This window comes from Humulus lupulus, chromosome 2 (genome assembly GCF_963169125.1).
Source record: "Humulus lupulus chromosome 2, drHumLupu1.1, whole genome shotgun sequence".
NCBI lineage: Eukaryota > Viridiplantae > Streptophyta > Magnoliopsida > Rosales > Cannabaceae > Humulus > Humulus lupulus.
Window position 1 is genome coordinate 280,834,821 of NC_084794.1, and position 22,593 is coordinate 280,857,413.

At 37.8% G+C, this 22,593-nt stretch overlaps 3 protein-coding genes across 4 annotated transcripts; all 3 read left to right on the plus strand.

Annotated features, from left to right (window-relative positions):
* Nucleotides 1-3,092: 3,092 nt before the first annotated feature.
* Nucleotides 3,093-4,790, plus strand: LOC133815569 (uncharacterized). Its single transcript, XM_062248390.1, has 3 exons — nucleotides 3,093-3,573; nucleotides 3,730-3,885; nucleotides 4,123-4,790. Exons 1-3 carry the CDS (start codon nucleotides 3,093-3,095, stop codon nucleotides 4,788-4,790), a joined length of 1,305 nt encoding a protein of 434 aa, XP_062104374.1.
* A 2,935-nt stretch (nucleotides 4,791-7,725) lies between these two features.
* On the plus strand, nucleotides 7,726-8,837 carry LOC133819527 (uncharacterized). The gene is made up of 2 exons (XM_062252798.1): nucleotides 7,726-8,366; nucleotides 8,476-8,837. The coding sequence occupies exons 1-2, from the start codon at nucleotides 7,902-7,904 to the stop codon at nucleotides 8,665-8,667; spliced, it is 657 nt and encodes a 218-aa protein (XP_062108782.1). The 5' UTR covers nucleotides 7,726-7,901; the 3' UTR covers nucleotides 8,668-8,837.
* On the plus strand, nucleotides 8,818-11,749 carry LOC133819526 (uncharacterized). Of its 2 annotated transcripts, none has more exons than XM_062252796.1 (8): nucleotides 8,818-9,152; nucleotides 9,351-9,473; nucleotides 9,841-9,988; nucleotides 10,249-10,338; nucleotides 10,692-10,746; nucleotides 10,881-11,003; nucleotides 11,222-11,278; nucleotides 11,370-11,749. In XM_062252796.1, the coding sequence occupies exons 1-8, from the start codon at nucleotides 8,989-8,991 to the stop codon at nucleotides 11,525-11,527; spliced, it is 918 nt and encodes a 305-aa protein (XP_062108780.1). In that variant the 5' UTR covers nucleotides 8,818-8,988; the 3' UTR covers nucleotides 11,528-11,749. The 2 variants fall into 2 exon arrangements, with proteins under 2 accessions (XP_062108780.1, XP_062108781.1); XM_062252797.1 differs by having other exon boundaries at nucleotides 9,360-9,473.
* The last annotated feature ends 10,844 nt before the right edge of the window (nucleotides 11,750-22,593 follow it).

Sequence of the window (22,593 nt, forward strand, 5' to 3'; positions counted from 1 at the left end):
ATCGTGAGAATCTAGGCAAATTTGATGCTAAGAGTGATATGAGAGTTTTTCTTGGTTATTCCACTAATAGTAGGGCTTATCGTGTCTATAATATGAGAACCCAAACTATTACGGAATCAGCTAATGTGGTTGTAGATGATTTAAAAGATTTCTCTGAGTACTCCCATGAGGAGGAAATTGACAGGCTCATAGATGTTCAACATCATAAAGAAATGGCGGATCCGATAGCACAGCCTTCGGAGGGGACAACAGCCACTGCTGACATATCACATGCCAATTCTGTCGAAACAACAACTGGGCAAACAGAGAAGGAAAATCCAGTTACTTCCTCTGACTCCGTTCAAAAAGAACCATCAACCAGAGTAAAAAAGAATCACCCTTCTAACCTTATTCTGGGAAATCTTGAAGAGAGTATGGTCACTCGAAAGAGGTATGTAAATTTGGTTCAATTTGTTTGTTTTACTTCCACTTTGGAACCTAAAAATGTGAAGGAGGCCTTAAATGATGAATCATGGATCAATGCTATGCAAGAAGAGTTAGATCAATTCACAAGGAATGAGGTATGGATTCTTGTCCCTAGACCGAGTCATACCAATGTTATAGGTACAAAGTGGATATTTAAAAACAAAACTGATGAATTTGGGACCATAATAAGAAATAAAGCTAGACTAGTTGCACAGGGGTACCCTCAAGTTGAAGGAATTGATTTTGATGAGACATTTTCCCCTGTTGCAAGACTTGAATCCATAAGATTATTACTAGCTATTTCCTGTGTTCTTGGTTTTAAATTGTTCCAAATGGATGTAAAATCCGCATTTTTAAATGGATTTTTGAATGAGGAAGCTTATGTGGAACAGCCCAAAGGGTTTGAGGATCCTTACAATCATAATCATGTTTTTAAATTGCAAAAAGCTTTGTATGGACTGAAACAAGCGCCACGGGCTTGGTATGAGAGACTAACTCAATTTTTGGTCTCAAAGGGGTACAAGAGAGGGGGAGTAGACAAAACACTGTTTATAAAAAATGTTGATGAAAATATTATGATTGCACAAATCTATGTTGATGATATAGTGTTCGGTTCTACTAATGATTCTCTAGTGCAGGAATTTGTGAAACAAATGCAGGAAGAGTTTGGGATGAGCATGGTAGGAGAACTCAATCTCTTCCTAGGACTTCAAGTAAAGTAGTCTGATGAAGGAATTTTCATTTCACAAAGTAAGTATGCAAGAAGTCTTGTGAAAAGATTTGGACTCGATGCATATAAACCTGCTAAAACTCCCATGGGTACCACGGTCAAATTGTCTAAAGATGAAAATGGGAAGAAAGTTGATCCAACTCTTTACAGGAGTATGATTGGGAGTCTCCTTTACTTAACTGCAAGTCGCCCTGACATAAGTTATAGTGTTGGAGTGTGTGCTCGTTTCCAAGGGAACCCCATGGAGTCTCATGTGACTGCTGTAAAAAGAATTATTCGTTACATCAATAATACTCTTGATTTAGGCATTTGGTACTCCAAAGAAACAAATTCTAACCTTGTGTGTTATAGTGATGCAGATTGGGCAGGAAACACTGATGATCGAAAAAGCACAAGTGGTGGTTGTTTTTACTTAGGAAACAATTTGGTCTCCTGGCATAGTAAAAAACAAAACTCCATCTCCTTGTCAACAGCCGAAGCTGAGTACATTGCTGCTGGAAGCTGTTGTACTCAACTTTTGTGGATGAAACAAATGTTGGCAGACTATGGGTTTGATGTTAAAACTTTAACCATTTTTTGTGATAATACAAGTGCTATTAATATCTCCAAAAATCCTGTTCAACACTCTCGCACCAAACATATTGACATTCGTCATCATTTTATTAGGGAACTTGTTGAAAACAAAACATAGATTTTAGAATATGTTGAGACTAACAAACAAAGTGCAGATATCTTTACTAAAGCCTTAGACACGGTCAGATTTGATTCCCTCAGGAAGTCCTTGGGGGTTTGTTTTATTTGAAATTGCCAATAAATTGATTATCTTGCCTTGCATATGTGTTTTTGTAAATCTCTTGTCCTGATTGGAAGAAATTTGATGAGCATATTTTTTGTATTTTAGAGAATGTTCATTATAAGTCCTATACTTTGTTGGAATAAACAACCATATTTGAAAAATTATAGACCATCCAATTTATATTTGATCAAATAATTATCATTGTATGAGCATTCCTATTCCAGTTTCTTTTTCAGGCTCCATTTTGGAAAAGAGCTACCTATATTGATGTGTGAAAGCCGACACTGAGTAAGTTGGTACCAGGTAATTAGCAATTATATTGGAGGATACTCTACCAGCGTAAAGGGCTACCATCAGTATAAGAGTTATAGCCTCCATTATGGTTACAATTGGAAAAAGGCTAAAAATCGCCAAATATGGGCAATGACCCTAGCTTTAAAAGGCCAAAAAGAAACGCCAAATTGCTTACACATGCACACACATATGCCTGTTCTAGATTGTGTAAGATGGTTGTAAGACTCATACATATAGTGAATTGACTCAAATATGTTTTGTGATTGGTATGTTTTTCGAATTATGGTCTCTTAGTATTTGAATTATAACTCATTTCTCTAATTTGTGAAAAATATGGTTATCTTGTTTCTTCTGAACAGGACTTGGGATTTACATGGACACATATGGTATGGCAATCTACACTCTATTTTCGGCAATTTTGTAATAAAAAATAATAAAAATTGAAAAATAAAATCTGTTATCTACCGTGTACTCAAAAAAAAAAAAAAGGTTTGAAAAAATTAATTGATGCAATTTATTTGTTTTATCTCAATATATTCTAAAAATATTCAAAAGTTTCCAATTTTGAGGTGTGACAGAATTTGTTTTAAAAAGGGAGATATTTTGGCATTTATCACTAAAAATCCGGTTACCCATTTTTGGTTACCCTTTCTTGAACTTGCCTCATTTGTGTTCCGAATACTTTATATATTTGGAGTCCCTTTGGTTGTTTTATAATCAGTGTTTTCTTGTTAAATCTTTCACATATAACCGAAGTGTTTAGGGTTTCTTTCTTTGTGTGTTTCACTTGTTTCTCTCTTAGCAGCCATGAAGACTCGAGGCCGTGGTTCATCTTCCAAGCCTGTGAAATCTCAACAGGAGACACTTCCTGAATCTGTTCCCACTGCCACTCCTTCGGTCCCAGCCTTAATCCCTGCTGTCTCTCCTACTCCAGGTCGTCGTTTTAAAACCACAGCAAGAAAGAAGGTTCTTGCTCTTTCGGGTCCTATAAGTTCGTCTGTTCTTGGTGCTTCTAGCAAAGGAGTTACGTTCCCGAATTTGGATGCTAAGCCAATTCCAGCCTCGGCGGTTTCACTCGCCTCTCCTGAAGGTCAAATAAAAGCCAAACCGGCCTTGGGAACTAGTCAGTCCAAATCAATTTCCACTAAAGATGTGTCTGTTCCATCTGATCATGACTCTGAATCCTCACTATCACCTGATGTGTTGACACCCAAGGCAAAGGGCAAACGTAAGTCCAAAGCTGTTGGGTCGAAGAAAGGGAAAAAGGCCAAAGTGGCTAAATCTAAAGGTACCAGCTCCATCTCTGATTCATCTCCTTTATCTCGTTTTAAATTAAAGGCCAAAATCAATCCTCCCCCATGCACCTCATCGGAGGATGTCTCTCCCGAGACGGAAGACTCTTAGCCTGAGTTGGTCCCTTCTTTGACCGAGCCCAATCCTGAAGTTCCTCTTGATAATTTGGCTGAGGAGACTGACTCTGAAGAGGACCCATCTGAAGCCTCTCCAGTTGCATCGGACCCAAAAGGCACCACTCCTTTGGCATTTCCTGAATTGTCGTCCAAACTTGCAAAGCAAAAAGGTGCTCCTGCCCGTAACTCAGGTTCTTTCAAAGCCCACTCTCTTACATTCTGTTTTAATGATAATGAGAAGAACATGCAATTCTATGACCATCACCATTTTATTAGTGAGCGAAATTTTCTTTTTGCTCCTCATCGTGTTTTTGGGGTATTGCTTACTTTAGAGGAAAGAGGTTGGTTGCGATCCTTGTCTGGGTTTGATGGGTTTGTGCCTCGGGTTGTTAAAGAATTTTATGCAAATTTGAATGATGAGTTATTAGACCAATCTTCTTTCATGTTCCATAAAGTTTATGTTAGGGGTCATTGGTATAATTTTAGCCCGTCCGAAATTGCTAAGGCTCTCAATCTCGTCCCTGTGGAGATTGATGATTCTATTGAGTTTGCAAAGGATCAAGTTTTGTCTGAACTGGTTGGTCAGGCTATGGTGTGGGAACCAAGCACCTCTCTTCGAGTCACCGATCTCACTCATTTCTATGGTGCTCTTTTCAAATTTGCTATGTTTAATTGGATGCCTACCACACATTCCTCCACCATCACACAAGATATGGCCTTCCTATTGTTCAAAATTGGTACTGGAGTCGCCATAGATCTTGGAGCTGTTATTTTTGACCAAATCATGTCTCTAAGTGGTGCCAAACGTAAGGGGCAACACTTGATGTTTCCTCAGGTCATTTACAAGCTTTTGGACTCTCAACGTCCTTTGAAGACGTCTCATGAGACCTTGACTTCTCCTTTGGTTGGTCCCACCTATACTGTCAAAGATGATCATGCTCCGTCCACCGCTCGAAAAGTCAAAGGAATTAATCTGGCTAGTCCTGCTTCTGGCAATGTTGTGTCTGACACTCCTGCTGTCCCGACTGATCTTGGTGCTGTCCAGACAGGACTTACCAGTCTTTCTGTCCGGTTCTCTCTCATGGAGGAAACTTAGCGCCAAACTCTTGCTTCATTAGCCACTCTTAATGCATCCAGCTCTCCTGCCCCATGATGATCTCAGTACCTTTGATCTATTTTTCTTTTGTTATTTGTAAAAGAACACTTAATGTGTCTTTCTTTTGTTTCATTTACTTGTTCTTTGGCATTTTTTTTTCAGACAATGAGGGGGAGAGAGTGACTCTATTTTTAGTACTTTGATTATGTTAACCTGCTGGTTATTATTGGTTTCTTTTGTTAACTGTGCTTTGGTTATCTTTCGCAGGGGGAGTCATTTTTTGATTATTTTGTGACTCTTATGATTTTAAGCACTTACTTGTGTTTTGCAAGGATCTTTTAAAAATAGATATTCCTTGTCTATAAAATTGCCAAAGGGGGAGATTGTAAATCCTATAATTGGCATTTTTATAGAAATATCTTTTTTCTTAAAAGAGAAATGGGTTGATTTAATTGTTTCCTTTTATTATAATTTTCGGAAATATTTGTTTTCCTTTTATTATAATTTTCGGAAATACTTGTTTACCTTTTATTATAATTTTCGAAAAATAGATGTTTTCCTTTATTATATTGTTCGTATTTGTTTGGAAATATTTGGTTTCCTTTATTCCAATTTTCGGAAACCCTCTTTCCTTTTGTGTGATTTTTAGTCAATAATATGCTTCCTTATTTAGCATATATTGTCTCATTTTGATTATAAAGGAAACAAAGTTTATTGCAAATATTCGGTACTTACCCAAAGTTATTTTTGGTTTATTTGCTGATATATTTTCGTGCAGCTCAAGGATTGAAATCAGGAAACTGGTTCTTAATGTCATTAATTATTGTTTCCGTTTTGAGCTTGTTTTGATCCGACACAGGTCTGAGCTGTCTCCACCAATATCGCATCTGTCGGATCAGCATTTTCTAAAAAAGGCAATTCTTCATCAATCAAGATTAACTACTGTGATTCTTGCCTTTATTAGAAGAATTCTTTCTCTACCTTTGTGAGCACGAAAAAGACTCTATAAATAGGGCTCTAAAGGCAGTGAGAAAAGGGAACTCTTTGGTGCATTGTTCGTGAGCTTTATTGTAATATTTGAGAGTTCCTCTTTGTATTCAAGATCATAAGTATTCACGTGATCTTGTAGAATTATGTGTGTTTAGTTTTTAGTGGCGAGCTTATACCATGTTCATGAGTGAATACACATTGTAATTTGAACACAGCGTCTGTAGTCTTCGGGAGAAGATTTTTTACAAGCCTTGCGTCGGGAGGATGCAAGCACTCGCTGACCATTGAAGGGAGTTCAAGTGGTTGAGCGTTTCAATCAAGATCAGATTAGTGAAGAGAAGTACAACAAGTTGCGGCAAATCTCAAGAGGGAGTCTTGTTTTGTTTAAGTCAATGTTTTTGTACTTGTGATTCTTTATTAATTGGTTTTATTCTCTGGTCGTAGCCCCAAGGAGTAGGTTATCCGAAAGGGTTTCTGAACCTTGTAAAAATTCGCTGTGTTCTTTATTGTTTTGCACTGTCTTTTTATTGTGTTCAGTTTCTGTCGTGACAAGTTTGGTTTCTGTCCCGACAAAACTGTATTCTGTGTAAACAGTTAATTACCATTCCGCACTTTAATTAATTCAATTGGTTTAATTAATTTGGTAATTACTAAAAACGGAATTTCAATAAGTATGGATGATTCCTAAGTATAAGATAATAAGTCATAAATAGGGCTATTTACTTCATGCTCAACAAGATTTTCTCAAGCCTTTTTGAGAGTTTCTTACATTTCTGTTTTGGATTTCTTGAAAGTTAATAGTTAATACAGACTTACAAATAGAAGTAATTACTCAAGCTCACTCCACTGGTTAATGTTTTTTTAAATAATTTGCTTGATAGTTATTATTAGTTAATATGTGTAAATTACACATTAAAATATCATGTTCTGCTCTCTTTTTTTTTTTGTTTGCAAAGAATTTATCATGTTGCTCTTGTTTTGTTTGTGTTTGGTGGTGAAGAATGTTTGAATCTGTCTTTTTGTTTTGTTTGCAGTTTCCTAAAGGATTTCAATGGAGTTCTCTTCTCTAATGGGAACAGCTTGATTATATTGTTATTTATTTTGTGTTAATTATATTTTTTTTAAAAACAATTTACATTTAATTAAACAGAGTTATTTTATGAAAATCTATTGCTTTTGGAACTTTCAAGTTGGCTTTGAATTAATTTCATCCTCTACTTAAGTTTGAAAGTGATTTAAGTATTGTGAACTTAAGGAATTTGTAAGTCAATATTCAATGAGAGCTTAAAGAATATGTAAAAAGAATCACAATAATTTTTACAAGATTCACCACTGCACAAAGTAATGACTAATCTTTGGAACCTAGTCCAGAGAAAGAAATCCACTAAGATCGAAAATGCAAATTCTACAAAGTATCTCTGATTTTACATTAACAACAAGAAAATTTTCTATACTTGTCTCTCTTGCAAATTTCCTTAGAATGAACACTTCAAGTCTTCTCACTTGAACTTTCATAGATTTGACATTCTTTCAATACCTCATTTGAAGAACATTACTGTCTGCCATGAATGAACATTCTTCAAAGCTTAGAGTTCTTCAGCTTATCGAAACAACAAATCACAAAGAAACCAAAAATACAAACCCTAGCAAAACTAAGTTTTTCACAAAAACATCAATAATAATTCTGCCGACACGCCAAATCAAAACGACCTATATATCTTCATAGACCTTACTAACAGAAAAACGCACAGCATAAAACCTCAAAACAAAATAAAGTCAATTAATCATAATAGAAATTTTAATACAAATCACGTAAGCAACATTAGGATTACACCGAACTTTCAGATATAACTCGCAAAATAACATATAAATCATAATATTGCCAAAATACAAACACTAGAAAAAACTAGGACGCTTACAAAATTTGTATAATTTTTGGACTTTTCATGAAATTTTTTAATTTATTAGACTTTTTTAGATTTTATTATGGAATTTTTAGATGATATTTCTTACGAGGCTTTTACACTTTTTTGATTTAAATTGTCTCTTGACCATATCATTAGGATAACTCATCATCAGTAACCAAACCAAAACCCACAAAGAACAAAACTGAAAAGAAAAATGGAAGTAGCATCCTTGCTTCCAAGGCCAAAATTATCAACGAATCTAACTTGGTCTAGAACTCAAATCAATTCAACTGTCAAACCACTACACCAACCAATTGGGAGCAACAAAGAGAGTCTTGAATCCACTACACCAACCATGGCGGAAATCCTAGAGGTCTCACGAGCCCAAAAACTGGACCTTCGACTACAAACTCTAGGACCCTTTTTCAGAATCACAGCCAAGAGCTTAGAAACGAATAATGAGCTAGGTAGAGCAGAAGGAATCATAAGGGTGTGGCTGGGAGGGAGAGTTCTTCACTTGGATTCCATTAGACTCCGAAAAGAGACTCTGGGAATGGAGAAGTCAATCTTTGGAATTGGTCTGTTCATTGGAGCTGTTGCCATTCGATATGGGTATGACTGTGGTTGTAGGACGGCTGAGTTGCTGGCTATCAATGATTCTGAGCTTTACCACCAAAAGGTTTTACTTTTCTCTTCCCTTCATTAATGTTTGTTTTCTTTTTCTGGGTATTGAGTGGCTGAGACTGAGAGGAGACTTGTTTTGTTGTTCTGTTTTGGGTGGTTTTCAGCTTGTGAAATTCTACAGAAGAATCGGTTTCAAAGTGGTGCGTGAAGTGAGTGGTTCGACATTGGGTGACTTTGGCCACATGTTGGTGTGGGGTGGAGTTGGGACCCGAATGGATGCCCTTATCGAAGAGCTTCTTGTGAAATGGTGCACCAGGTTCAAGCCACTCAAGTCTGATGGCAAAGCACCCACCTAGTAAAAAAAAAACTACCGAATTGTCTAATAAAATTTGTAACATTGTATTCTCTATCCTCTCTTTTTGATTGTGTTTATATTACTAGTTATTCTAGATAAATATTTTTATTATGAAATATTTTTTTCAAAAAATCATGTAAAATGGATAATATATTGTCTCCATTCATCTCTTTTAGACGTCTTGTGTTTTATTAGTTTGTCACTTCTTTATAAATGGGAAAGATTGAATTTTGTCGGTAAACAATAAAAATCATTTGGAGAGAGGCAGGAGAGAGACCCAGAGAGAGTGTGGAGGAGGGATTGATTTTGAAGGGGGCGATTGATGTGGGGTTCCATTGCCTGCGTCAGTACACGACTTCTTCGCCACTTTCCTCCTCTCCTTCCCCGAGTTTCTTCTTCTCCCACCACACTTCTCACAGACGACGACACCATCACCGCCCGCTCTTCTTTCGCATCCTTTGCTTCTCGTTCCAACCCAAACCCAAGGTTAGCTACCTTTCCTTTCTTTCTTTTTTCTCAATTGATGAAACAAAGTAAGTAAACCTTTTCTATACTCGTGTGTTTTGATGCCCTTTATTGCTTTTCTGTTTGTTTTGTTCCATTTTCCAATCAATTTGTCATTTTTCTTTTTTGGGCAATTTTTCAATCTGGGATTAATATATATATATATATATATATTTGTAGTGGTGGCAGAGGAAGAGATATGGAGATGAAGAGTGATCGAGAAAGATCGAGAGGTCGTGGAGGAGGAAGAGGTGGTGGCGGTGGCTCTGGTAAAGATAAGATTGATGCACTTGGGAGATTAATGTAAGAACCACATTACTTGCTTAGTATATTCTTTTGCTTACTTTTGTTTTCATCATTATTGATCATTATCATGGATTTCATGCTATGGAGTGTACAAACATTAAATTTTGTCCTATTAAAAGAAAAGGAACAAAACCAGGAGTTAGATGTAATAGATAGGCAAAGCAATTAAATTTTATGGGGTTCAATGCAAAATGGTTAGCGATAAAAAAGTAAAGTTCCACTGAAGAGGGAGAGCATACAGATAGCTGGTTTAGTCTCTCTCTCTCTCTTTGTTTTCTTTTTCTCTTATGCAATTGAAGGGCAATTGTTCTCTTACACTTTCTGGCCTCCAATTCATATTGCTTAATGCTATAATTCCTTCCAGGACACGTATTTTGCGCCATATGGCATCTGAATTAAATTTGAGTATGCGAAGTGATGGGTTTGTGAAGGTCAATGATATCTTACAACTGAATATGAAGACATTTGCCCATATCCCTTTAAGATCACATACGATTGATGATGTTAGGGAGGTCAGTGATCAGGGATTTCTTTTTCTTATTTACTATTTTAATGTACTTCATAATAGACCCTTATATTGTGTTGCACCCTGTGGTTCTCTGTTAGCTTTCTGCTTGGAAATGCAGGAATGGACACCTTGTTCATCATGTTTAATTGTATTACGTTTATGTTAATTCATAAACATAAACTGTTTTGATAGGTTACAATGTTTCATGTTATTATCCATTTAAAATGCATAAAATGTCTGAAGGAAGAACTTAATCTGTTTTAGGCCGTTCGGAAGGATAATAAGCAGCGGTTTAGCCTCCTAGAAGAAAACGGAGAGCTTTTCATACGTGCAAACCAAGGCCACACTGTTACGGTAATATATCCTCCTTTGCATTGTGTTTTAACTCGTATTAATTTCACTTAATGTAGATGCCAAACTGTTGAAGGAATAGTTCTAGATCATCTTCTGCTTCTTCTTGAGTATTCTTAATGGAGAACATGTCAACTACATCATTTCCTATTGAATTATTCAACTACTGTTTTGTTCTTAGCTAGTGCTGAAACTGCATATTTGCATTACAGAACTTAAGAATAACAGTCTGAATTGCCCAAATTTGCACGCAATATTAAGCTTTTCTTATCCACAGTACTAACAAATCTTTCCAAAAATGCAAAACAGTAATTTGCACTAACAGTTTTGTTTGATTGTTCATTTGTAACTTGCAGACAGTTGAGACTGAAAGATTATTACAAGCCATAGTTTCAGCTGAAGAAGTTCCAGGTTTCTTTCTTTCTTTCTTTTTTTTTACACGTTTTATTAAGCCACCCTATTACCAAAGGAGAAATTCCCTTGGTCAATATTTTTGAATTGACCTTTTTGTTTGGCTGACTGTTTTCTTTGCTCCTGATTTGCAGTGTGTGTACATGGAACTTACAGGAAGAATTTGGAATCTATTTTACAGTCAGGCCTCAAACAAATGAAAAGATTACATGTCCATTTCTCTCGTGGCTTGCCAACAGATGGCGAAGTCGTTAGTGGTAATATATAATTGACATTTCCATTTGTGTGTATTATTTACAACAATTCTAAACTTTCTGACAGCAAATTGTGAACCAGAGCATGAAACTCTGACATTTAGAATTTTAAAGGTGTTATGTGTGACCATCTATCAGTTCACATGAGTCAGTTTTTCTTAGTATGAGGCTCCAAGAAGCATTATTATCGTTATAAATACCAACATGATTTCGATTGTCAGGTATTAGGCGAAATGTAGAAGTCTTGATCTATCTTGATGTGAAGAAAGCTTTGGAAGGTAAGACAGTGATCCATGATGAAGTTGTTCTAGATTTAAGTTGATCATATTGATTGATTGATCTCTAATTGTTTATCTTCATTTTGGGCAGAGGGCATGAAGCTCTACATCTCAGACAACAAGGTGATCTTGAGTGAAGGTATAGATGGTGTTATACCTGTCAAGTACTTTGAAAAGATAGAATCATGGCCAGATAGAAAACCCATTCCTTTTTTGTCTTATGGATCAGATCAAAAACAAGATTTTTAATATTATTATTATTTTCCTTTTTGACCCATCAAATGGTTACTTTGAGAAAATCAATTGTGATACTTTTTTGCTCTTTTAATTGGTACATGTAACAATAGCTTCACATTTGAGCTACATGGTTAGTTTGGCTCACTTAGTAGAAATTTGACTTTTAATGCATTAAGTGGTACTGTATAACAAAATGACACTAAGCTAAAAAAACATCACATTTTTATTCTAGTATTCCTTGGATTCTCAAAAATGTCCCTATCATAAATTTTCCTCTTTTTTTTCTCCAATTGTCTTCTCCCTCCCTTTCTCTCACGTTTTCCCTCTCTATCTCTCAAGCTCTCGTACACAAAAAAAACAAGGCAACTTAATCTATACAAATTTTCGAGCTTGGATTTCATGGGCAAGTTGTGAATCCTTTCAAGATAAGAGCTTTATTTTGGATTTTGGATAAAAATCGTATAGGTAAATATATATTTGTTATATGTAGTGAGGAAATCTATTTATCAACATTGTTTTTGCTATCTGTGTATGCTTTCATGTTTTATTGTAATTTTTCACTGTCGAAATGGATTTTTGTTCATTTATTGGTTTTTTTTCTAGGGTTTTTGTCTGCCTCGATGAGACTTGATGGACCTTGATAAAATCCTCATATGCTTTTATTATTTGTCTACCTCGATATGCCTCGATGAGACTCGATGATCCTCGATGGACCTCAATAAAACTCTCATATGTTTATATTATTTGTCTACCTCAAAAGGCCTCGATGGGACTCGATGGTCCTTGATAAAACCTTCTCACATTAGGGAAATGACTACCTCGATGAGACTCGATGGACCTCGATAAAACTTAATGTATGTAGTATATGCCTCAATGGGACTCGATGGGCTTTGATGGGTTAATAAGAAATTTGTTGGGTAGTCTGCCTAGATGTACCTCGATGAGCCTCGATTTTTTGCTGTTTGCTGTTATAGTTTTAATTTTTGACCTATTTTTTTATTTTTTTTATACAGATTCGTCTGTTTTCATATTTGTTGCATTCAATGGTGTTTGAGAACAAGAAAATAAGGATTAGATTTTCAGGGATGCTGAAAATCAAGTTCTGCCTTTGGAGAAGGGTGTGCGTATGAGCAACTGCTTGACATTATGTACGATGAGCTTGAAATGGATAAATGTGTGCATGACTTGAAAATTGAGGTCTCGTACACATGCCTATCACAATCTGTCAAATCCACCGTTATAAACAATGATAGGCATGTGCGTGCATTCATTGGGTTAGCATCGAAATATGTAGAGAAGTTGATTCCTCTATGTGTGACATTGGTTAAGAAGGGAGGTAGGGGTGCACATGGGTTGGGTTGGCCGGATTGAAGACAATTTAATGAGCCAATCCAACTACATCGGCCTAAAGAAATCATAGCCCATTCAAGATGATTTTATTCTATAAACCAACCCTACTATCTATTGCATTGTCCATGTTGGGTTTGGTTGGGTTGAACTAATTTGTAAACTTCAAAATTTTAAAATTTATGTCAAATTTAATTTTAAAAATCAATAAATTATATTCTCCAACCTAATAAAGAAATTTGAAAAAAAAAACCATCAAAAGATAAAACATGCCAACAAAATAATAATATCTTAGTACTTAACCACTTAAAATTAATAGCTTATAAAACTGTAAACAAAACAAGTCTTGAAATATTACAGTCATCCTCCAAACATAGTTCTTCAATAATTCTTGGAATCTTCTCTTTTGCTCCTTGCCTTAGTTGGATTGTCTATAATTCAATAAACAAAAGTTACGCAATTTAGTGAAAACAAATAAACATAAAAGAATTATATTATTAACAAATCAAAATCAACAAATAACTAAGTATAGTTAGACATAGAACTTTACAAATAAGAATAAAAAGAACAAACAAAATAAACTAAAAACTCAAGCACTCTTAGATTAACAAGCTCGTGTCAGAATAAGGTAAGAAGCTATACAAAACTCACAACAGAATCAACAACAAGAAAATTTCAATGCTAGCAACAGGAGATATGGCTATAATTGATTTTCTGGTGTGATACTAATTAACTCCCTCATTTTTTCCACAACATGAATGGAGCAAGCTCTCAGTTCAACTTCCTCCTCACTATCTGTACCTATTTCACTATCAACCTCAATTTTGTTAGCAAGGATTGAACTATATTTGAGCACACCAATCTACACCAATATGTCCTATAACAGCTGGAACAATATAATTCGTTATTATAGTGATAGAGCCAATGTCATTGAATTATCCATATCCTTGACCTTGGAATGCACCCCATAAATCTGCAGCAAACATCTGGGCTCTTTTAGACAAACATCACTCAAGAATTGAAAATATTAGTACCAAATTATTAATCTAGAAAAATTACTAAAAGAACCAATAGATTTAATAATCAAGAACTTATTAATTGAAAATAACAACTTGCAGTACATGAAAAATCAATCAAATATAATATTATTAATAACCCAAAATTAGTATACGAAAAAACATAACAATGTATGATTAATAAACCAGAATCAGTGCTCAAAGAAATAGCATTGTGCAATATAATATTGAAAGTGAATGTAGTCTTTAGGTCCCTAAATAATCTTTGCTTAAAGAAATATACACCAAATACAGTATATGTATCATTACTTGTCGCAGAGCCTAAAAAAGTATACACCAAACACCAACAAGCGCAGAAATAATATAGAATAACACATATGCAGAATCAAACATTGATTCAAAAAATAAATTATAGAGCTGAGTTCAGATAAAATATTCAGAAAAAACTTGATCAAATCATAGAATAAATTAGTGAAAAAAATACATTTCTCCCAATCAAGAAAAATAATAAATGCTTCCCTCTGAAAGCTCCAATATTTGTTTTAAATCTGATTTCAAAAATAAAAATAACATAAACAATTTTAACCTCAATTCAGAACACAAAAATAACATACACAATAAATAGCAATTATAGACATAGAAATCAAACCAAAAATATGGAGGAGGAAGGAAATTGATTTGTTGGTGCCGCTGTGGTGAAGAAAGAAGATAGCTATGTGGTGGTGGTGTCGTGGGAACGAAGAAGACTATTGTGGTGGTGGTGTCATATTGCGTGCGACTGAGAAGAGTTTGACGACATGAGTGAGATGTGGGGAAGATAGCTGGTTGTGGCTGATGGTGGTGGACGGTGGACAGTGAGTGACAGAGTGAGAGTTGAGCTTGTGAGACAGAGAGTGTAGTGAGGAGTGTGAAATGTCGGCAATCAAAATTTAGGGTTAGAACTTAGGAGGATAAGCTTTTATATTTAGGGTTTTTAGTGTGTATACAAAATTAAAATATATGTATAATTATTAATAGATAGTCAGGTATATTGGGTTGGGTTGGGTTAATAATTGTTAGGACCATTTCTGAACCGTGGACTATCGGCCTGCTTATTTTGTCACCGAATGGGCTTCGACCTAATAACACTCGGCCCATTTCGACCCATTTTCAGTGTGGGTTGGGTTGGGTAGTTGGCCCACTAGCATTTTTGGGCAGCCCTAAAGAGAGGTATAAGAAATGCATCGGCCTCTCCCAGCGTTAATAAAGAAGTTCGATTTGAAGAGAACATTTCTTCCCCATGTCATGGTTTCAAAAGAACTCAAAGTGAGGTTGGAACTTTTGTTCCCGAGACAAATCCAGACGTTATAGTCCATGATGGAATCCCTGTTAGAGATCCGCCATATTTGCATGACACAGCGGAGTACGATCCATATGGCTACGATCCTTATGTCAACAACGATCTTGTTGCATGGTGGGACAGATATTAGGGCATATTTGCCAACACAAAGTTCAGATGTTATGGTAGCTGAAGAGCGCAGAATAGAAGATCGGCAAACACCTGGGACTAGTAATAGTCGTCCAGGTCCAAGTAGAATCGATGATTGTTTTAGATGGAGTTCTCCATTGGACTTAGGTGAAGATCATAGAACATGGAGTGCTCCCATGTTCACCAAAGAGGATATAGAGGCCTCACATCAATATCATTCCTCAACCAGCAAAGCTTCAGGAGAATTGCACCGTGGCAAGTTATTTCAGAACAAGCTTGAATTGAAAACCAAGGCATCCATATTTGCGATGAAGAATAATTTTGAGTTTATGGTGAAGAAATCTGGGACTGATGTGTGGAACATTACCTGCAAGGATCCTGATTGTGGTTGGAGATTGAGGGGAAAAAATGCTATCTGAAATGTTTGAGATTACTGTATACAACGATGTACACACTTGCTCACAAGAAATTCGAGATAAGGACCACCGTCAAGCATCACCGTTGGTTGTTGAGCACCTAATTAAGAGGAAATTTGTAACGACCCAAATTCACTAATAAGGCTTAAGGGCCTTGATTAGTGTGCCAGGAGGGCATGATGGGAATTATGTGTGATTATTATGACTTAAGCATGTTATATGATTACTTGAGTACTTGAGATGCATGACTATGTGTGTTAGTGTGCATATAGGCCCAGATTAGGTTAGAAGGGCATAATCGTAATTTTGGCCATTATGGGCATAACTGCTTTGATATACGTGATAATTGTTGAGACCACATTATTATGTGGATATATCTGTAATCTGTGACTCGAGACGATCCTAGTGAGCAAAGTAGCGTAAAAGTCATAGCGGGGATTTATACCCGGCTCGGGGTGAGCTCAGGGGTGTAAATGGGAATTTAGTGGATAAGCTGGAGATTATTATGATATTGAGGAAGGCTATTGGTGATTAGTAAGGTATTGGGAACTAAGCGGGAAATAATAGGGACACTCGAGGAAGTAGCGGGAATTGGGCAAAATGACTAAAATACCCTTAAGAGGACTAAAGGATTAGAGTTAGCTGTGAGGGCATAAAGGTCATTTGACTTTTAAGGAAGGGTATTACTGAGGTTTTAAGATAGTGGGATTTATAGAATATCAAAAGGGTCTGAAAAAGAAGGGAAAAGAAGGAGGGAAAACAGAGAGAGTTTCTTGGGTCGGTTTACACTTTCCTTCATCTATTTCTGGAGAATTTCTGGAGTAAAGCTTAGAGGAGAGCTGGGATAACTAAACCTCAAGGACTTTGATCTAGGGCTAAGGAATTGACAGAGGTTTAACAGGGTTTCACCAATACTTGAGGTAAGATTCTAGAGTTCATCCATTTCTGTTTCTGGTTTTTAAGTTGTGGTACTTGTGTTGAATTGAATGGAATTGAATGGAACTTTAGGGAATTCAGGCTTAGGGCTGAGGAGCAGCAAGCCAAGGGAGCCTAGGGTTAGCTTGTGGGCGAAATTCTATCAAAGGTATGAATTCTAAGCTTTAGTTTTGATGTTCAGCTGGTTTATGTTGGGTTCTGAAGTTTGGAGGTGGCTATGGTGAATTTTGAGTTTGTGATTGCATGTGCTTGGAGTTTAGATGTTTAGGGTGCTTGGGATGAGTGGAGTGTGGTCATGAGGTTTTTTTTAAGTTTGGGTAAGAGTTGGAAGAGGTTTGGTTGAGGTTGGCTCGAGAGAAATCGCACAAAGGAAATTTTGGTGTTGGGCTGCCTGTGACTAGCGCTACAGCGCTAGCCTTTGGGCGCTGTAGCGCTAGGCCCATATGCTGGAAGGGTTTTGGTTCTGTCTGTAGCGCTATAGCGCCCTCCCAAGAGCGATGTAGCGCTACCCTGCCTTCTGAAGGGGATTTTGGGGTATTTTGCAAGGGTTTTTGACCTAAGGTTTGGGGTTTGGTTCCACCACCTTGTTTGGTGGAACTAGGACATCCCGGGGGCTCGGGATTAGCCCTGGGGCTAGGTTTTGAACTTGAGGGTTGATGTTGACTTTGACCATGATTGTGTTTAGGTAAGCGCTAGGGCTCGAGTGGGATCGTGCTCAAGGTGTCGTGACATCGAAAACTAGTGAATTGAAAGGTAATAACACTGCACCCGAATGTATGATTGTGATGGGACTAAGTGCTCCCGAGAATTGTTTTGTGTCATCGTTGGTATTATGCCAAGGGATACGTATAAGCGGTCTAAGAGTACCGTTCATGAATTTAGCGCATGGGACGCGATTTGGCCACTGGGAGCCAGAAATGAAAGGATAACAGAGGGAGCAGCTTGTGAGCGCTAGCCCTGGTTATCATCTGTGCATTGTGTTATATGAGCTGATATGCTTTGTAAATGAAATACCTGATTATTGATATGCTTTGTATATGAAATACCTGACTGTTGCTATGCTTGAAGTTTATGAGATGTCATATGTGAGATTGACCTGACAGCTAAATGTGCATGCTCTATTATTGATGTATGTTCTTGCTGGGCCTTGGCTCACGGGTGCTACGTGGTGCAGGTAAGGGCAAGGGCAAGTTGGACCAGACCTGAGGTGGAGAGCTCCGAGGTGAAATGTACATAGCCAGCCGTTCGATCACCATGATCGAGGAGTGTGTCAGGACAGAGATCACCTAACTGCTCATTTTGCCTTAGTATGGCTGTTAATGTATTTAGGCTTTGTAACTTTTGTAAATGGCTTTTAAACTGTCAATTTTGGGATCCCATGTTCGTAAACAATGTTTAGTAATGAAAACGTACTTTTGAGACCAAAACACTTTTAATCCTAGTTCCTCTACTATTTCAGTACACGCTTTTACTTTAATGACTTGATTAGCAAGTCTGGCACTTTATAAACACACAGTGTAGCGGTCTTGGCTATCCAGGGCGTTACAAAATTTGTTACCGATGGTACTCGGTACATGACAAACAACATAAGGGAGGACATGAAGCACCATTTTGGGGTCGAAATGAGCTATGAGAAGGCGTGGAGATGCAGAGAAAATGCTCTTATGTATGTCAGAGGGACACCTGAGGAATCATACTCCAAGTTACCTGGATACCTGTGTCAGTTGGAGCATAAGAACCCAGGTACAATTACTGATTTTGTAGCAGAAGATGGTCGTTTCTTGTATTGTTTCTTTTCCCTCGGTGTTTCTAGGCGTTGTTTCCAGTACTGTTGTCCTGTAATTTGTGTGGACGGTACATTCTTGAAGAATAAGTATGGTGGCCACATGCTCTGTACTGTTGCGTTGGATGCAAACAACCAGTTGTTTCCAATTGTGTTTGCATTGGTTGATAGTGAGAACCATAACTCTTGAACTTATCTCATGAGAAAATTGAAGGAAGCCGTAGGGGACGTTGATAACCTAGCTTTTGTATCGGACAGACATAAAAGCATTAATCATGCTTTGGAGCTTGTGTTCCCATATGTCTATCACCGTGGATGTAACCATTACATCTGTATGAATGTGGTGGCAAAATTCAAAACTGACCACTGTCAAGACATCATGGGGTTTGCAGCGTACGCGTTTCGAAGAACGAAATTTCACAAGTTCTTTGACAAGATTAAGGTAATCGATCCGCCCATTGCTCAATATCTTGAGGGAATTGGTTTTGAAAGGTGGAGTCACGCTTATTTTCCTAGTAACCGATATAATCGATTTTGTGTCAATACAAGATAAAAATAACTTTAATATTCAGATTTCAAAATACACTAATTAAACAGGGGAATACATTGTCTTAGTTTGAGGACACTCCTCAGGAGAAATACGACAATACGAAAAAGGCTTTGCGTTCTGCCCAGGATATGTCTGGAGGTCGTCATGGTCGTCAAACATGCCATAACACCACAACAACAAATGCAACAATAAGCACCAAGGCTTGATCACTTCCTCCAATAGAGTCGGACTTAGCACGCTATGGTTGGAATCATAAATGTTGATGCACCACGTTGGAATGGAGACTTCAATGGCGATCCAATGTGCGACTTTCTCAACGTGCAAGGCAAAATATACTTCACTCACATTTTGTCAGGATATGAGAAATTGATTATCATCGCCCTTCAGAATTTTCAGCACATCGTCGTCCCATGTATACTTAGTGTCGGTCTCTCTGAAATGATTCCAACGACCTAGGCACACTTGGGGGAAGGTAGTGTTCATGATCGCAGCATCCTGCCGAAATGCGGCATGATAAAAGTGGGGTCGGTGGCGTAGCATGTGCAGAGCGACATCAATATGCTGAAAAAACATGAAATTCGTTAGTACCATCAATACATTTTAAGATTGAATTGAAAACATAAATGTAATTTACATATCGAATCCCAAAGCCAAGTCTAGATTGTGTGCAACTGCAAGAACCATGCCACACCGTGTCTCCCAGTATGGACGTTCCGATTTCTCTTGTTGTCGATTCTCCTGATGATCTACTTATGGAAGCTCATCTTCTGCTGCGATCACACTTCCTCAAAGGTTCAGTAACTAGCCCCTGTTTATCTACTCTCATCCTCTTCGTTGGGTCGGTGAAGTCATCAAAATGCTTGGGCCTGCGTTTCTTCCTGACAACTTCAAGGCCAGCTGCCTCCTCAGGCTGTAGTACTCGTACACTGGGACTGTCGGCGTCACTAGAAACTACAGATGTTTGGGCCTGTGGAGTGGAGGGTGGATCACCGGGCTCGTAGTCCTCAGGCAAGATATCATACTCTGTATCTGATTTTACGTGGGTGGATCGACCTGAGACCACTGAAAGCAGCTGCGCCAACTGAGCCATGATCGTAGTCTGATTCTGAAGTAAGGTTGCATGGCCCTCCTCAACCCTCTTGAGCCTCTGCATCAACTGCTCATAATCAAGCTGGGCAACCTGATTAGAGGAAGGTGCACAGGCCTGTGAAGTGCCCTCCTCAACCCTTGGGACATCCTCGTAAAAAATGGAAGCTTCCTTTGCAACCTCTGCCAGCTTCTCTGCCTCCTTCTCAGGCACTACTTCCTCTACTGCAGTCCCAACCTCCCCCATAGTTGATTCCAACTCAGGGAATAACCTGGAATCAATGTCTGGGAGGCTATTGTAGTAGACTACATCACTGAGACGTGGTTTCAACATGGAAAATACCACTAACTGCATGGTTGAATAACATGTGTCATAAAAAATTTAATAAAATAAACTGTTAATCAATTAATTTGTGACATTTAACTTGAAGTGGAACTTACTCGATGGTTGCCGAATATAGGAACCAACTGAGCTGTCGAAATAGTGATATCAGTCTTCGTAGCCTAGCTAAGCATCCTGGGAATCTGGTTCCCACTGTTCTCACCGAACTTACTCCCAATAGTTGGCATGGCCTCAAAAGCCCAGTACAGAACTGCGGGGGCATAGCCATAGAAACTATACTTCGACTCCTGTTTTTTGCTCGAACCCTCTTCCTTGTTCTCCTCGTAATGCTTCAATTGCTTCTTCATGTCCTTGTGAACTCCTCTAATAATCTTCTTGAAGGAAAAATTCCCCCACGGATACTTGAAAAAGTAGTCAAGATGCTCAATCATCTTCAGGGAATCACCCCATATCGTCGTTGTCTTCTCTGGGGCATTCAGTACCCCCTCTATCAAATAGCACAAACCCAGCTTAAATGCATCTTCTGGGTTTGTCGAGGCCTTCAAAGCATCTTTCAACTGGCCGAAACTAACCTTCGAATCACCATTAAAGTATTCCTGGATGATCCGATCACTTGAAAGATGCTATCTCAACTCGTCTGGGGACGGGGTGTTCCCAAAATTCAGCTCAATGACTAGGGCAAACTCCACAATCCCAAATTTGAAAAGACTGTTGCCTAAGTAGAATTGGTCCTATTTAACCTTCTTGCTTTCCACCTTCCACAACATAAGGTGATGCAGCAAAACCCCAGAAAAACTAAATGACATAGCCTTGAAGAACTGTCCCAACGGGCATGCCTGTGCCCGTGCCTCTTAAACTGCTCTATAAGGGTTTCCAAGTAATCACTACCCCTATAGGTGACACGACCAGGAAAGTGCTTCTCCAATGGCACAATCAATTCAGGCATCTGAAAAAAAAAGAGTTAAAAATACAATTTTATACAATCTGAAAACTATCGAGGCCTATCGAGGACTATTGAGGCCCATGTAAAATCAGAAAATGCATAGTTTTATCGAGGCTTATTGAGGCAATGCAAAATCATAATATATCTACCTCTATCGAGGCCTATCAAGTCCTATCGAGGCAGGTGCTAAGTCAGCCATAAGTCTTATTCTATCGAGGCATATCGAGGCCTATCGAGGTAGGTGCTAAATCAGCCATATGTCTAATATCATTGATGCCTATCGAGGCAGGTGCTAAATCAGTCATATGTCTACTATCATCGAGGCCTATCGAGGTCTATCGAGGCAGATGCTAAATCAGCCATAAGTCTCATTCTATCGAGGCACCCTAAAAGTTAATATATCTAATAGCATCGAGTCATATCGAGGCCTATCAAGGCACATTAAAAAACAGAACCTAATTGTAATGCCCTGGTTACTCCAAGACCGTTACTGTGAGCTTTAAACCGTGCTTAACACGCTAAACTAGTCATTTGGTTATAAATGTGCATCTAGATGTTATTAATAGGCTAAGGTGAAAAGTCTCGATAAAAAAGAAATTATATATTTTATTTAAAAACGTAAAACTGTACATGGACCCATAAAAACGTTTACAAGTTATTTACAATCCAAAATGATCATTACAATGTAAAAATTACAATCTGCCGACCTAAGCGGCAAAAATAGGGTTAACCCCTAGTTCCCCTGAGAAACACCTTGGTCGTGGTGGTCAAGCAGCCGCATATGCACACATCACCACCTAAGCTTTCCACTCAAGGTTGGGTGAGCTTTTCTTTCCTTTACCTGCGCCACATAGCACCCGTGAGCCAAGGCTCAGGAAGAAAACTCATTACTGCATGTATACAATATCAAATAATGATTATGATAATCATACTGGGCTTGTAGCCTTAATCAGATAATATCGAGATTCTAATAATCATGCTGGGGCGTGTAGCCCTAATCAGATAAGTGACTATTAAGTCATACTCTGAATAGATGACTAATAAGTCTATCTCTAGCGCTCTGAACCCTAATCAGATGAGTGACTATGGAGTCACAACCTTGGGTAGGTGACTAATAAGTCAACCTTGAAGGGTTTGTTCCCTGTATAGATGGCTCATAAGTCCATCTCTAGGGTTCTGCTCCTTAAATA

Excerpts from the sequence above, each read along its gene's own strand:
- LOC133819527 (XM_062252798.1), top strand. The coding sequence starts at position 7,902 with ATGGAAGTAGCATCCTTGCTTCCAAGGCCAAAATTATCAACGAATCTA. Across the intron at positions 8,367-8,475 it reads CTGAGCTTTACCACCAAAAG|CTTGTGAAATTCTACAGAAG; the intron begins GTTTTACTTTTC and ends GGTGGTTTTCAG.
- LOC133815569 (XM_062248390.1), top strand. The coding sequence starts at position 3,093 with ATGAAGACTCGAGGCCGTGGTTCATCTTCCAAGCCTGTGAAATCTCAA. Across the intron at positions 3,574-3,729 it reads CAAAGTGGCTAAATCTAAAG|TTCCTCTTGATAATTTGGCT; the intron begins GTACCAGCTCCA and ends CCAATCCTGAAG. Across the intron at positions 3,886-4,122 it reads TGCTCCTGCCCGTAACTCAG|ACCAATCTTCTTTCATGTTC; the intron begins GTTCTTTCAAAG and ends ATGAGTTATTAG.
- LOC133819526 (XM_062252796.1), top strand. The coding sequence starts at position 8,989 with ATGTGGGGTTCCATTGCCTGCGTCAGTACACGACTTCTTCGCCACTTT. Across the intron at positions 9,989-10,248 it reads CGATTGATGATGTTAGGGAG|GCCGTTCGGAAGGATAATAA; the intron begins GTCAGTGATCAG and ends AATCTGTTTTAG. Across the intron at positions 11,004-11,221 it reads AGATGGCGAAGTCGTTAGTG|GTATTAGGCGAAATGTAGAA; the intron begins GTAATATATAAT and ends TTCGATTGTCAG.